The sequence below is a fragment of the Plecotus auritus genome, assembly GCF_963455305.1.
Source record: "Plecotus auritus genome assembly, chromosome: 7".
NCBI classification, from domain to species: Eukaryota; Metazoa; Chordata; class Mammalia; order Chiroptera; family Vespertilionidae; genus Plecotus; species Plecotus auritus.
This window is the reverse complement of record NC_137774.1, coordinates 152,543,625-152,560,166: the sequence shown is the minus strand read 5'-3', so window position 1 is coordinate 152,560,166 and position 16,542 is coordinate 152,543,625. Positions and strand designations below refer to the sequence as shown.

The following is a 16,542-nucleotide window of genomic DNA, read 5'->3' as shown; positions in this document are numbered from 1 at the left end:
TAATTTTTCATTTTTCTGAAAACTCCTTTCCTGCCCTCACCACATTCAGGGTCAGAGGGTGGGCCCCTGGCACCATATGGGAATCTCATGACTCCACCCCCTTGGCCATAACTGGCTGGATGACAGATGGACAACAGCTTCAAGCTAAGCCAATCAGCTTTGCTTCTCCAATGTGTCATTTAACAACTTTTGAGTTGCAAATTCTAGAAAACAACTCAAGGTAGTGTTTATTTTCATTAAAAGGTGTGGTTAGTTTTTTGGGTTTTTTTAGTTCCGTTTTTCTTTACCATTTTTCTTTCTTTTAAGTAGTTAACTTTTAAAAATGTAATTTATTGTGAGGATTGATACGTCTTTCAGATTGAGGGTCAGCACTGCATCCCCCATCCAGGATGGCTGCAGCTAAGACCAGGATGGCTGTGGGGAACCAGAGCACCCTCTTTCCCTTGCCTTGCACCTCTGCCTTCTACTGGTCAATTTTATTTCTTGTCAAGATGGCTCTTTTGCTACTCAGTTAACACAGCAGGTAGAATATTGCCATCCACAATCCCTAGTTCACAAGTTATAGTTCTTACCACACACTGGAGACTAGACCCTTGCTCTCTAGGCCCTGGGGCTCAGTTCTCAGAGTAGTACTCTATTCCACCTGCATGAGATGCTCAGTTCTGGCCCCACCCCAGGGCTGGAGCTTATTACGTGACCATGGCTGCAGGAGTGTACCTCTGTCGATTCTGTTAAAAAGATTGGCATAGACTTATTACATGCTACTTTCCACTCATTTATGCATTGAATTTGCCTTATTGACAGTCTATTCGTAGTGCCAAGATCAAGGCCTGGTTCTTAATTGATGTTCAATAAATATGTATTGAGTGAATACAAGTTGACATCAGGGAAAAAATTCTCGATTACTCTTAAGTTTGGTTTTCTTCAATCAGACTTAAAGAGTATCTTGCCCAATATATTTACTCTGCTTTCATATGTATGGAACCATTGGAACTGAGACTAAGACCTTGAATGATACCATAGACCCTTAAAATTTGAATTTAAAGGATCTTTAAAAAAATTGTTTTAAGTCATCGAGAGTCTGCAAGGTGACAGGCACTGTGCTGGGTAGGGAGTATATTGTTGAATACGACACGGTCACTGCATTTGAAAATCTCTCCGTGGATTTTGAGAAACCTTAGAGATCACTTAGCATAACTTTTTCATTTTACAGATGAGGAAAAGGAGACTTAGAAAGGTTGCGAGGCCTGATGGAAAATGTTCTGACTTATTCATAGGATTTTAATATGTCTGTATGGTATTACTTTTCAGTGAGAGGTGTTACTTATTTTGGCCAAAGGGAACATTCCATTTTTGTGTGTTTATGGATTATCTTTTCTTTGATTTTTGCATTTCTTTTTAGTAGGCATGTGCGTATGTAGATGATATTTGCTAAACTTTTAATTTACTTGGAACCCATTAATAGCTGGCCCTCGAGTTCTCTGGAAAATCAAAAGTTACAATACGAGACATTTCTTTATGGTTACTGAGTAATAAGGTTATTTATTATTGACATGGCTTCTGACACCTCTCCCATTTATTATTATTTCTTGTTAAATCATTTCCTGAGAAGGTGAAGAATGTTTTCCATCCTTGATGGCACAGTTTATATTGACTTTCTCCGTGCGAAAGTGAGGTTCAGAGAAGAGAGTGAAAGGGGTCATTTTTCTGCATTTACAGGGGATGAAGGTGAAAATTTTCTTTGGGGGATAAGAAGGATTGGTGATGAAATTCAATTAACCTTTCCCTGGGTGTGTGTGGGGGAGCAGTGATGTGCCCTGCTCTGTGCAGGATTCAGTGGGGGCAGGACAGCCCCAGCCCTCTGCTGTAGCCGGCCCTGCAGGCTGGTGAGCGCATCATGGTGCTAAGACCTACATTCAAAGGCCAGCCAGGGAGGGGCTGAGTCCTCTCATCCAGCAGCATGGGGAAATATTTCTCTGGAGGAGAAGGCTTTGAATAGGTTGGTTTTAACAGTTTTCCAACGGAAAGGAAGCAAGGAGACTAAGAGCTGTAGGATGCCAAGGGACAGGATGCCTGTGGACCTACATGATGAAGGTGGAGTCAACGGCTGAGCTCAGGATGGTGCTGTCCTAGGGCCATGCCTGAGTCTCTCTGTGCGGTTGATTGCTTGCTCCTCTCAGTAGCATTGTAAGAACATAGTTCTGGAATGGAGAGCCTCCCTGCGTCTGCAGTTGGACAGATCAAGGCAAATGGAGATAGATTTCAACTTCCTAGGAATGTAAGGTCTTAAATGTTTCCAGAACCCCTCTACGATCTACGGAGTCTTGTCACACAGCCTCCTGTTGGATGTGAGCTTGTTGGGGGTTGTCCTGGCAAAAGTCATCTATCTCATTTCCCCGCTGGTCAGGGAAATTTCCTGGAGAAAGCCAGTGTTCCAGAGATGTCTGGAAGGAATGGGGTGTGTGTGTTTGTATGTCTGTCTGTCTGTCTATCTGTGTGTCTGTGTATATGCGTGGAGGGAGCCAAGCTGGGGGATGGGGAGCAGCGTTAAGGCTTCTGGCTCAGAAAGCAAACATTGCCTTCAGTCATACAAGAGGCCCTGTGTTCTGTGTGAGAAGGCTCACTGTTGTGACTGGAAGGAATTTTTTGTTTTTTCCTCTTCCAGGTGTGAATGAATCCGGGGGAGGCCACGCTGTCGCTGATGAAGGGCTATCCCATTTCTGGGCCATTTGCACGGGCCCTGCTGTGATATGAACCAAGCAAAGACCTGTTGGAGGCTTCCTTCTGCCCCTCGCTGAGCACTCCAGCTGCAAAGATCATCCCACTGTCGGTGTGTGTCCTGTCCTCCTCTTGCCACGGCAAACAGCCCCGTCTCGAGCAGGCACCCCTTGTCTGCCAGCCTGAACATGAACACAGCCGATGACAGCCAGGGTCCCCAAGGGACGTGGGGCCCCGCGGGGGCCGGCCCCCAGGAGCAGGTCTTCTCATGATGCTGGTGTCTGGGAGTGAGCGCCATGCCCATCACCCAGGACAACGCGGTGCTGCACCTGCCCCTGCTCTGCCGGTGGCTGGAGAACAGCCTGCGGGAGGGCGGGGCGGGGCCGGAGCAGCGGCTGTGCCAGGCGGCCATCCAGAAGCTGCGCGAGTACATCCAGCTGAACTTCGCCGTGGATGAGAGCGCGGTCCCCCCTGACCGCAGCCCCCCGGGGATGGAGATCTGTACCGTGTACCTCACCAAGGAGCTGGGGGACACGGAGACAGTGGGCCTCAGTTTCGGGAACATCCCTGTTTTCGGGGACTATGGAGAAAAGCGCAGAGGGGGCAAGAAGAGGAAGACCCACCAGGGCCCCGTGCTGGACGTGGGCTGCATCTGGGTGACGGAGCTGAGGAAGAACAGCCCGGCAGGGAAGAGTGGGAAGGTCCGACTGCGTGATGAGATCCTCTCCCTGAATGGGCAGCTGATGGTCGGAGTTGACGTCAGTGGGGCCAGGTAAGTGGCAGGGTTTCCTTCAACACTAAATGTTTGCACACACTTTAGTAGGTTTTGTCCTAAAATGTGGTGAGCAGGAATTAGGGTTCTGTAGAGAGCCCACATCAGCCAATGGTTCTCCTCGATTCACCCTTGCAATTAACAGATTTCAGTGGTCAGCACACCAACTTCCCACCCACTGGCCAACATGAGAAATCATCCACACTATTACTTACAATTATAATACAAGGTGAGCTGTTGGGCAATTCATTCTGTTCCTTCTCTTGAGTTCAGTTTTGAATTCAGAACTATCTTAGATGATGTTATGGGTTGAACTGTGTCACCCCAAATCTTATATGAAGAAGTCCTAATCCCTGGTACCTCCGAACATGGCCTTACTTGGAAAGAAGGCCATTGCCGATTTAATTACTTAACATGAGGCCAGGTGGTAGTAGGATGGGCCCCTAACCCAATAGTGTCCTTATCAAAAGGGCAAAGACCCGCTTTCAGGAGAAGATGTGTGAAGATAGGAGTTACGCTGCCACAAGCCCAGGAACTCTCGGAAGCTGGGATCAGGGCCCGGAGTTTATCACTCCCTGTCCCCTCAGAGGGAGCATGGCTCCACCAACACCTGGATCTTGGACTTTTCGCTTCCAGAACTGTGAGACAATACATTTCTGTGGCTTAAACCACTCAGTTTGTGGTACTTTTTTATGGCAACCCTAGGACACTAATACACATGATGTTTGGCCCTGTCACCTGTGGCTAGTCAGTTTTTCCGTCAGTCCCCCTCCCCCGATAAGAGTTACTCTGGAAACTAGAGCCCTGTGAATGTTTTTGGGAGAGAACATTGAAAATTGTTGTGTGTGTGTTAGCTGTGGGAGGAGCAGGTGCAACATGTGGAAGATGAGGTCATGGTTTGTTTATTTTAAAAATTAGCTTAGGGTCAATTTGAAAAATTCTTCCCTGGGGACACAGCAGAATTCATAGCCATGGGTTTGGCATCCTTCTGGACCCCAGAGCTAGTTCCAAAGTTAAATCTGTGCCTGTCCCCAAACCATAGACCCATCCCTGCCCTGTCACTGGCAGAGAATCCTAAGGTCTGCAGTTTGCTTCCAGATTCCCCCAGTAGCTCTGAAAGCCCCTCGTTTTTCTAGTGGTAACTGCATCGCTCTGGAGTGAACTTACAGAGAACTTTTGGGGATGGGGAGGCATCCTAGTTATGTTTGATAGCACATGCTCCGTTTTGCAGGCATAGCTGGTAACACACAGAGCAACGTTTTTGTTTATGAGTCTATCACCCCTACTCTGGGGAAGATTGGCCTTTCTAGAATGTTCTATTTACTTTTGTTTGGTGCAGGGAGAACTGGGGAGGCTTTTTTTATTTATTAGATCCTACAAACACTTTATAGCCTAGTCTCTCCCTCCCTCCCTCAGCTAGCTTTCTATAAGTACACCCGCTCTGTTCCCTGAGGACAGAGTGTTCCAAATTGGTAACAAAATGTGGAATTAATTAAAACACAACCCACACACCAAAAACAAGTAGCCTTTTCTGAAAAGTAAAAGGGCCCATGTTTCACTTAAAATATATTTTTCAGGATGTGACCCTTGCCTGGACTTGCTTGTGTGTTCATAAACTCGGGCAGAGGGCAGTGCAAAGTGCATGCCTCAGAGGGGTGGATCTGGCTCCCAGACCCTCTTACTGGCCATGTGAGGGGCAGGTTTCTCAGCTATGGAGGCTGATGCTATTCCCCAACAGGGCCCTTTAGTGGAGGAGATAAAATGATTTATATAATGTACTGACGAGGCATCTGGCACATGGTAGATTTTCAATCAAAGGTAGCTTTTAAAAATATATGTATGTTTTTATTGATTTTAGAAAGAGAGATAGGAACATCAGTGATGAGAGAGAATCACTGATTAGCTGCTTCCTGCATGTCCCCCACTGGGGATCAAGCTCGCAACCCGGGCATGGGCCCTGGCCTGGAATCAAACCGTGACCTCCTGGTTCATGGGTTGACACTCAAACACTGAGCCACACCAGGCAGGCAAAGGTTTTAACACCCAACCTGGTTGGCAATGTAACGGAAAAAAGACCTTTGAGTTTGAGGGACAGAGAAGAGCTTCCAACCCTGGCAATTTACTGAGCAGGAGAGAATAATCTTCAACCCAGAAACCAGGCTGATGTTCCAATATTGAGCAACCAGTATGGCGTGGGTGCTAGCCAATTGGAAAGAATGTCAGCACATGCAAGAACGGGTTTCTGGGCTGACTGGAGGGCCCGGGGGATCAGGGTGATTGGCCAACTGGTCTAGAAGCATTGCATACTGGGTGGACTAGCTGAAGATCAGCCCTGGCCAGAAGCAACCTTCAGCACAGTACCCACTGGCTTTAAATTGTGTGTAAAATTAAATTTAGGGTTGTTACAAGCTCAGGCCCTGGTTACCCATGGCAACCTTGAGTTCTGTCTAGGTTATAGCAGATTTTAAACCCAGTGTCAAGAGGCTGCTAGAAGGTGTTACTTGGAGAAATGACTGCAGGTGGTGAGGTAGGAGATGGAAGAAAGGAAGGATTGCCAATTATAGCTTTTTAATATGGTCTCTGGGGCCATTTAGCAGGAGGGTCCTGCCTACCTGCATATGCTGAAAGCCACCAGCGCTCTCTTCAGGGGGGAGGTCTTGCTGTTGCTGTTGAAGGGCTACCCCAATTTCCAGTCATTTGCATGTAGTTATAGTAAGAAGTGGTCATCATGATGACCTGGAGATAGTCAGGAAAGGTTAAATGATGTTTAAGAGGCCTGAGAAGCATGTAATACACTTTAGGAGGATTTCCATTACAAAAGGTTAAAGGAAAGCCAGTTTCAGCATTTAAAATTCAATTATCTGGAAAACTCATCATGTGGAACAGCCCATTCCCCAAGTGTGCTGTGCAAGCGAAGCGTGCAGACCTTACGGATGTGCCCACTGCATGCTGCTCAGCCTGCTCGCCCCACTGCGATTTCATTTTGTGCCTTTGTTTCTGGATGGTATCCCAGAGTTCATCCCAGCCCTGTCTTCTCATTGTCCTGAGGAGGAAACTGAGGAAACAGGTGGTTTCCCAGGGTCCAGTTATCTTTTTTAAGAATAGAGTGAGGACTAGAATTCAGGGCCTCTGACTCCAATTTTAAAAGTTTTTCTTCAACACTCCAAACAGTAACCAATAAAATTAGGATAGTTTGTGTATTTTCTTAACAACTTACTGTTGACAATAAAAACAAATAGAAAATCAAGATTTTCTACATGTTCTCTACATATTTTTCTACAGCCAGGCTCTAAATGAATGGTGATGACATCTAGAACGTTTCTCCTCAACAACAGTTTATCTAATAGCAGCTAAACATGTAGCCGATGGCCCTTGGCATGGTCAGAGGGAGCTTGCTCTTCAGAGGATCTGCCGCCGACGTCTGCCATCTTGTGGTTAAAGCTGAGCACAGTTCGGGAAAGTGCTGGGAGCTTGAGTCAAGTTTATCTCCCATTAAGCTGTATGGGTTTCTCAACTGTGCTGTTAGGATGATGGGTTCCGCCTTCGAGGTCTCCTAGAATGGCAACACCTGAGCCATCCCTGAGCAGGAAGTCACTCAGGCACCATCCCCCTCCTCTGGGTGCCTGGTGTCCTCATGATGGCCTCAGGAGGTGCCCCATCCTGGTTGCCCCCAAGGGCATCCTCTCCTGACGCTCACAGCCTTCAGGTCCCCTATAGACAAATGAGTGGTTAATCTGGTAAACGCACCATGCTAAGATCTTCGTGATGGATGGTGGAGGGAAGTTCCAACTGCTCCAGTCCAACTCAGGCCTCTGGAATCAGAAGGCCTTAAGAAAGTGTAAGTTGCCCTAGCCAGTTTGGTTCAGTGGATAGAGCTTTGACTTGAGGACTGAAGGGTCCCTGGTTTGATTCCCAGTCAAGGCATGTACCTTGGTTGCAGGCCTGATCCCTGGCCCTGGTCGGAGCACATACGGGAGGCAACCAATTGATGTGTCTCTCTCACATCAATGTTTCTCTCTCTGTGTCTCTCCCCTACCTTCCATTCTCTCTAAAAAAAAAGTGTCAATAACCAAGCAATATCAAACCCTATGCTGGCCAATGGGCACATTCTTTTCTTTTTTTAATTTCTTTACTGATTAAGGTATTACATATGAGTCCTCATCCCTCCATTAACACCCCCCCCCCCACTCATGCCCTCACCCCCCTGGTGTTCGTGTCCATTGGTTAGGCTTATATTCATGCATACAAGTCCTTTGGTTAATCTCTCTTCCTTTCCCCCACCCTCCCTTACCTTCCCTCTGAGGTTTGGCAGTCCGATCGATGCTTCTCTGCCTCTGGATCTGTCCCTGTTCATCAGTTTATGTTGTTCATTATATTCCACAAATGAGTGAGATCATGTGGTATTTGTCTTTCTCTGACTGGCTTATTTCACTTAGCATAATGCTCTCTATCTCCATCCATGTTGTTGCAAATGGTAGGAACTCCTTCTTTTTTACCACAGCGTAGTATTCCATTGTGTAGATGTACCACAGTTTTTTAATCCACTCATCTGCTGATGGGCACTTAGGCTGTTTCCAAATCTTAGCTATGGTGAGTTGTGCTGCTATGAACATAGGGGTGCATATATCCTTTCTGATTTGTGTTTCTAATTTCTTGGGATATATTCCTAGAAGTGGAATCACTAGGTCAAATGGGAGTTCCATTTTTAGTTTTTTGAGGAAACTCCATACTGTTCTCCACAGTGGCTGCACCAGTCTGCATTCCCACCAGCAGTGCAAAAGAGTTCCTTTTTCTCCGCATCCTCGCCAACACTTGTCGTTTGTTGATTTGTTGATGATAGCCATTCTGACAGGTGTGAGATGATACCCCATTGTTGTTTTGATTTGCATCTCTCAGATAATTAGTGACTTTGAGCATGTTTTCATATGTCTCTTGGCCTTCCTTCTGTCCTCCTTCAAAAAGTATCTATTTAGGTCCATTGCCCATTTTTTGATTGGATTGTTTATCTTCCTTTTGTTAAGTTGTATGAGTTCCCTGTAAATGTTGGAGATTAAACCCTTATCAGTGATGACATTGGCAAATATGTTCTCCCATACAGTGGGCTTTCTTGTTTTGTTGATGGTTTCTTTTGCTGTGCAAAAGCTTTTAATTTTGATGTAGTCCCATTTGTTTATTTTCTCTTTAGTTTCCATTGCCCTAGGAGCAGTATCAGTGAAGAAGTTCCTTCGGCATATGTCTGAGATTTTGCTGCCTGTGGATTCCTCTAGTATTTTTATGGTTTCCCGTCTTATGTTTAAGTCCTTTATCCATTTTGAGTTTATTTTTGTGTATGGTGTAAGTTGGTGGTCTAGTTTCATTTTTTTGCATGTATCTGTCCAATTTTCCCAACACCATTTGTTGAAGAGACTGTCTTGACTCCATTGTATGTTCATGCCTCCTTTGTCAAATATTAATTGAGCATAGTGGTTTGGGTCGATTTCTGGGTTCTCTATTCTATTCCATTGATCTATATGTCTGTTCTTGTGCCAGTAACAGGCTGTTTTAAGGACAGTGGCTTTGTAATACAGCTTGATATCTGGTATTGAGATCCCACCTACTTTATTCTTCTTTCTCAGGATTGCTGCAGCTATTCGGGGTCTTTTTTTATTCCAGATGAATTTTTGGAAAGTTCGTTGTAGGTCTGTGAAATATGCTGTTGGTATTTTAATGGGGAGTGCATTGAATCTGTAGATTGCTTTGGGTAGTATGGACATTTTGATGATGTTGATTCTACCATTCCATGAACACAGTATGTTCTTCCATCTGTTTACGTCTTCCTCTGTCTCTTTTTACAGTGTCCTGTAGTTTTTCACAATATAGGTCTTTTACCTCCTTAGTTAAGTTTATTCCTAGGTATCTTAATTTTTTTGGTGCGATGGTAAATGGGATTGCTTTTTTAGTCTCTCTTTCTATAAGTTCACTATTGGTGTAAAGAAATGCCATAGATTTCTTGGAATTAATTTTGTATCCTGCTACATTGCCAAATTCATTTATTAAGTCTAATAATTTTTTGATGGAGTCTTTAGGGTTTTCTATGTACAATATCATGTCATCTGCAAATAAGGACAGTTTTACTTCTTTTCCAATTTGGATGCCTCTTATTTCTTCTTCTTGTCTGATTGCAATAGCTAGTACTTCCAGGACTATGTTGAACAGGAGTGGTGAGAGTGGGCATCCCTGTCTTGTTCCTGTTCTTAGGGGAAATGGTTTTAGGTTTTGTCCATTGAGTATGATGTTGGCTATGGGTTTTTCATATATGGCTTTTATTATGTTGAGGTATGATCCTTCTATTCCCACCTTGCTGAGTGTTTTGATCAAGAAGGGGTGTTGGATTTTGTCATGCTTTTTCTGCGTCAATTGATATGATTATGTGATTTTTATCTCTCAATTTGTTTATGTGATGTATCACGTTTATTGATTTGCAGATATTGTACCATCCTTGCATCCCTGGGATAAATCCTACTTGGTCATGGTGTATGATCTTTCTGATGTATTGCTGGATCCGATTTGCTAGAATTTTGTTGAGGATTTTGGCATCTATGTTCATAAGGGATATTGGCCTATAATTCTCTTTCATTGTGTTGTCTTTATCTGATTTTGGTATTAGGATGATGCTGGCTTCATAGAATGAGCTTGGAAGTGTTCCTTCCTCTTGAATTTTTTGGAATAGTCTGAGGAGGATAGGTTTTAGTTCTTCCTTGAATGTTTGGTATAACTCCCCTGTGAAGCCGTCTGGCCCGGGCTTTTGTTTGCTGGGAGCTTTTAGATGACTGCTTCAATTTCTTCCATAGTTATCGGCCTATTGAGATTTTTAGAATCTTCCCGATTGAGTTTTGGAAGGTTGTATTTTTCTAGGAATATGTCCATTTCCTCTAGGTTGTCTAGATTGTTGGAGTAGAGTTGTTCATAGTATTTTTTAACAATCTTTTGTATTTCTGTGGGGTCTGTTGTTATTTCGCTTCTCTCATTTCTGATTTTGTTTATTTGGGTCCTCTCTCTTTGCTTCTTGGTGAGCCTGGCTAGAGGTTCATCTATCTTGTTTATCCTTTCAAAGAACCAGCTCTTGGTTTCATTGATCTTTTGTATTGTTTTTTTGGTCTCTATGTCATTTATTTCTGCTCTGATCTTTATTATCTCCTTCCTTCTGCTCACTCTGGGCTTTTCTTGTTGCTCTCTTTCTAATTCCTTGAGTTGTAGAGTTAGATGATTTACTACCATTTTTTCTTGTTTTTTGAGGTAGGCCTGTAGAGCTATAAATTTCCCTCTCAGGAGTGCTTTCATTGTGTCCCAGAGATTTTGGATTATTGTGTTTTTGTTGTCATTAGTTTCCAGGATGCTTTTAATTTCTTTTTTGATCTCTTTGGTAACCCAGTCATTATTTAATAGCATGCTATTCAGCTTTCAAGTGTTTGAGATTTTTGGATTGTTTTTATTGTAGTTTATTTCTAATTTTATGGCATTGTGTTCTGAGAAGATGCTTGGTATGATTTCAATCTTCTTGAATTTGGGGAGACTTCGCTTGTGACCCAATATGTGGTCTATTTTTGAAAATGTCCCATGTGCACTTGAGAAGAACATATATTTCGTGGCTTTGGGGTGAAATGTTCTGAAGATGTCAGTTAAGTCCATCTGATCTAGTGAGTCATTTAGGATTGCTGTGTCTTTGCTGATTTTTTGTCTAGAGGATTTATCCAGTGATGTCAGTGGTGTATTAAAGTCCCTTACTATGATTGTATTGTTGTCGATCTCTCCCTTGATATCTTCCAGGAGTTTTGTTATGTATTCGGGTGCTCCTGCATTGGGTGCATATATGTTTATCAGGGTTATATCCTCTTGTTGTATCAATCCCTTTAGTATTATGAAGTGGCCTTCTTTATCTCTTGTTATGGCATTTACTTTGAGGTCTATTTTGTCAGATATAAGTATTGCTACCCCAGCTTTTTTTTCATTTCCATTTGCCTGAAAGATATTTTTCCATTCCTTCACTTTCAATCTGTGTGAGTCCCTTGTTCTGAGGTGTGTCTCTTGTAGACAGCATATATATGGGTCGTGTTTTTTTATCCATTCAGCCACTCGATGTCTTTTGATTGGAGCATTTAGTCTGTTTACATTTAAAGTTATTACTGAAAGGTACTTGTTTGTAGTCATATCTATTTTTGTGTCTGTGTTCCTTCTTACCTGTTTATTTCTTCCTTTTACAGTATTCCCTTTAGCATTTCTTGCATTGCTGGTTTGGTGGTGATAAACTCCCTTAGCCTTTTTTTGTCTGTGAAGCTCCTGATTTCCCCTTCAATTTTGATTGATAGTCTTGCTGGATAGAGTATTCTTGGATTCAGTCCTTTGCTTTGCAACACTTTGTATACCTCCTTCCATTCCCTCCTAGCTTGATGTGTTTCTGTTGAGAAATCATTTGATAATCTGATGGGGGTTACTTTGTAGGTAACTCTCTGTCTCTCTCTTGCCGCCTTTAAGATTCTCTCTTTGTCGTTGATATTTGCCATTGAAATTATGACATGTCTTGGTGTTGGTCTTTTGGGGTTGATCCTGCTTGGGACTCTCTGTACTTGTGTAATTTTTTTCTTCCTCATATCCAGGAAGTTTTCTGTCATTATTTCTTCAAATAGATTTTCTAATCCTTGCTGCTCTTCTTGTCCTTCTGGCAGCCCTATTATACGTATGTTACTTCGTTTCATGTTGTCCCAAAGCTCCCTTAGGCTTTCCTCCTACTTTTTAATTTTTTTCTCTAATTGCTGTTCAGATTGAGCTTGTTTCTGTACCTGATCTTCTAACTCACTAATCCGGTCCTCTGCTTCTTCTAGTCTACTGTTGAAGCTTTCCATGGTGTTTTTGATTGTAGCTATATCACTTTTCATTTCTTCTTGATTCTTGCATAGGTTGTTGATTTTCTCATCCATCCAATGTATAAATTCCACGACCATTACTCTGAATTCTTTTTTTTTTTAATATATTTTATTGATTTCTTACAGAGAGGAAGGGAGAGGGATAGAGAGTTAGAAACATCGATGAGAGAGAAGCATCGATCAGCTGCCTCCTGCACACTCCCCACTGGGGATGTGCCTGTAACCAAGGTACATGCCCTTGACTGGAATCGAACCTGGGACCCTTCAGTCCCCAGGCCGATGCTCTATCCACTGAGCCAAACCGGCTAGGGCCATTACTTGGAATTCTTTTTTGGTCATGTTGCATGCTTCAATTTCACTAATTTCCTTTCTTGGCGACCCCTCATTTTCTTTACTCTGGGGATTGTGTCGTCTCCCATTCTGACTATTACCAGAAGGTTCAAACTTCGAGTTGCGTGGACCTGGGCCATGTGCCGTGGGAACTTCGCACCACCCAAGTGTCACTGAAGTGCTCCGACACTAGGACATGTGGCTGCCGTGGGTTGGTGGGAACCAGGCTTGACCAGGGTCAGTATTACCAGCATTCAGTGTGGTCTCGTGTGCGCACCTAAAATCAGGGACCCCGCCTGCACCGTGCTGTTGGCGTGTGCCAAAAATGAGTTCCCTAGCACATGCCAGGAGTCAGAGTTTCCCTGTGTCTGCACCAAGAATCGAGTATCAGAGTCTCTGTTGCCTCGTGCCGCTTCTCGCTGAGAATCAGGGTCCCTGTGTGCGCATGCACCAAGAATTGGTGTCACTGGCTCTTAGTGTGAATGCGCTGTGAGTCAGGGATCCCAGGTGCACATGGTAAGAAACAGAGTCAAGTCGCTGGTGCTCAGTGCTGCCTCTTGCCGGGAGAATCTGGGTCCCAGTCACATGGGGGACAGGGTTGCACAATAGCTCTGTGGCGTGCCTGTGCTGCAGAAAACTGACATCCGTGTGTGCTTGCCCAGAATCCAAGTCAGGTGGTACCACCACCCTGCGTGGGCTTCAGGTTTGGTCGCCCGATTGCGTTGCGAGGATCAGATTCCAGTCTCTCAAATTCCAGTAGCAGCACTGCAGCCCGTGTGCGCGCTCTCAGGCTCAAATTCAATGGGCACATTATTTCAGAAACCTGGCCACTTTGGCACACCCTCAGTGCCAGCCTGCAAGCGATGTCCTGAGCCACTTCTGGAGTGGCTCCTCAGAGTCCACTCGTCCTATGAGGGAAGAGATTACATAACAAGAGCCACTTTCCAGCATTTAAACAGGGTTGAGGTTGTAGAGCTCCATCCACAGATGCTCTTTAATTTCATCCCAGTGACCTGCCTCGCCTCCAGTCCCCCCATCAGAGCCACTGCTGGTGATTGACCAGCCTTGGAAGATGCAAAACACAAATATCCCACTTCAGACATTCGCTTTGAAACTTTTTGCACTGCTTTTGTGAATTGTAATTGTAAACCATAAAAAGAAAAAAGATTAAAGCATCTTAATGTGATTATAGCATTATGGGCCTGACTTCATACCCTTCTCTCTGGGGGCACTCCCGGACCATTTTCAGGAATCTTGACTTATATTTCAATTTCTTTTTAATGTCTGGTGTTAAATTAAGTGCTAAGCACTTTTACTCTCTTGTTTTGAGGACCAGATGCCCTCAAATGACTTTTGAGTTTTTCTTTCCCAAAAGGCCATTGAGTTCCAAGCTCCGGCTCTCACCCCTATCTGTCTTCTGAAGCAGAAGCAGATAACCACACAGCCTGGCCCAGCTGTCCCCAATGAACCGGTTGGCCAAGCACAGAGATTAAAATACTTGAATTCCTGTATTTTGGTATTTGACCAAGGGTTGCTGCCTCCTCCTTGAGGGGCATAAAATCTGTTATTTTCAGGACAGAAGTATGTATTCGTGTGTATATCTCTCGTGTAATTTACAATTTACAATGGGTTTTAAACAGTTATATAGATTCCTTCATGGGACTCTTCTTTGAAATATGATCCTCCTCCAAAGATTCTGAGGGTGTGACTTTCAGCAATACTATATATAAAATAGTAATGGAGGTGTGACTACTGGTGGCTTTTTTTGGATGACAGGGTTTAGCAATGTAGAAATGTACAGAGCAACACTCAAAATGTAAATCTCGGGGTTTCTTTTTTTATCTCTCAGCCACAGAAACCTGGGTACAGGGCAGTCAGCAGTGGTCTCGTAGCTGACTCATCCCACAGTTACCTTATTCAGGGCTCCTTCTTCACCAGAGAAAAAATGGCTCTATCGCTTACAATGTCTTTTGGACTTAAATTTAGCCATTGCTTTTTTGGGGGCTGGAAGGGAGATGGAGGTCTGTGCTATTTCCATAGCTGAAATATGTTTGCTCAGCCCTTTAGGCTAACTTGAAGGCTATTCCATTTCAATGGACTGGTGTTTATTAAGAAACTTTTTGATTTGGGGATCACAGATATATTTTCACAAATATCCCTGAAGGAGGCCTGAGACATTACAGGGGGAAGGGAAGTGTTGTCCTTTTTAACAATTCAAGCTCCATGAAGTACAGGTCTCTGTCCAGTTGCATGGCAAGTCTTGAGGATTTTCCCTGACTCGAGGGTTTTATTCGTCCAGATGTCCATTCCTGTGAAGTCCTCGTCTGACCCAGCAGAATGGGCAGGGAGGACTTAAATGGCAGCCAAAGGAAATGGTTCATGCTCTAGAACAGTGATTTTCAACCTTTTCCATCTCATGGCACACATAAAGCAATTGCTAAAATTCTGCAGCTCACCAAAAAATATATTGTAGTATTTGCTGATCTGACAAAAAAGAGGTATAATTTTGATTCATTCACACCGGATGGCTATTGTGTTGGCTGTTGTCATTTTTTTTTATTTGACAATCTAAGGGAAAAGAGGTCAGTGCCCCTGACTACGTAGTCAGGTATTGCATGTTTCAAAAATTCCTGTGGCACACGTATTAAAAAATTGCTGCTCTAGAAAGTTCGTTGTCCAAGTAGGAAGCCCGAAAAGATACAGAAGGTAAGGGGGGAAAATTACTAGCATCCAAGACATTTTTTAATCTTAAAAAAAAAATTAGGAAATTGAGTTTGACTAATATTTTAAATATGTTTTTATTTATTTTAGAGAGAGAAGGAAGGAGAGAGGTAGATAGAAACGTCAGTGAGAGAGAAGCATTGATTGGCTGCCTCCTGCACGCCCCCTACTGGAGATCGAGCCTGCAACCAGTGCCCTGACCAGGAATCTAAACAGTAACCTCTTGGTTCATGGGCAGACACTCAACCACTGAGCCACACCAGCCGGACAGCTTGACTAGTATTTTAGTTATGGATCAACACTAGTGTCCTTACTCTGTATGTCAGAGTGCCCCAGGCCCTGTATGGTATGTGATGTGTCCTACAGGAAGAAAGGGCAACCCATCAAGGCCCCTCACTGGTTAGTTTTTTATTTATTTCATGTAGCCTTACTCAGTGAAGTAGGTTTATGGATTAAATTCTTTCATTTTAACTAAATTGATCTTTACCAAATGGACAGATAAACTAAAATTCTTGAGGGGAATAAAAGAAGATCAATATATTATTGTATTAATAATATTAATTATATATTAACTAGGGGCCTAGTGCATGAATTTGTGCACCTTGAAAGGAACTGTGGGACGCAAGGCTGCAGTGGGCACAAGGGTGGGTCTCGGCCCATCCTCTGTGCCCCCGCCTGGCCTCTCCCGCCATGGCCCCTGGTCCCGTTTGTCGGCAGCCCCGCTCCCGCCGCTGCCGCTCCATGCGCTGACAGTGCCAGCCCCGCTCGCACCCACTGATGGCTCGGAGAGATTGGGGCCGGTGCTGTCAGTGGGTGCGAGCAGCGGCTGCTGCCCCGATCACCCCTCAGGAACAGGGGGAGGTGGAGAAGCTTTCAGGGGCAATCGGGACCAGTGCCAGGCGCCGGCAGCAGGTGCAAGTGGGGCCATTGCTGGCAGTGGGTGCGAGAGGCAGCTGCCGGCCTCAGTCACCCCTCAGGAGCAGGGGGAGGTGGAGCAATCAGGGCTGGTGCCGGGTGCTGGCAGCGGGGGCAAGTCGCGGCTCTGGCGCCAGCAGCGGGTGGGAGTGGGGCTGGTGCCAGCAGCAGGTGCAAGCGCTGGGC

At 44.4% G+C, this 16,542-nt stretch overlaps 1 protein-coding gene across 4 annotated transcripts in view; it reads left to right on the top strand.

Moving 5' to 3' along the window:
• The window catches only part of PDZD2 (PDZ domain containing 2), a 360,570-nt gene that overhangs the window by 119,408 nt on the left and 224,620 nt on the right, over positions 1–16,542 (top strand). For all 4 annotated transcript variants that reach the window (XR_013961080.1, XR_013961081.1, XR_013961082.1 and 1 more), the window contains exon 2: positions 2,666–3,490. Coding sequence is in view for 1 of the 4 variants with exons in the window: in XM_080677882.1 (XP_080534008.1) it covers positions 3,015–3,490 (476 nt within the window). In the remaining 3 variants the exon portion in view is untranslated. The remainder of the gene's footprint in view (positions 1–2,665; positions 3,491–16,542) is intronic.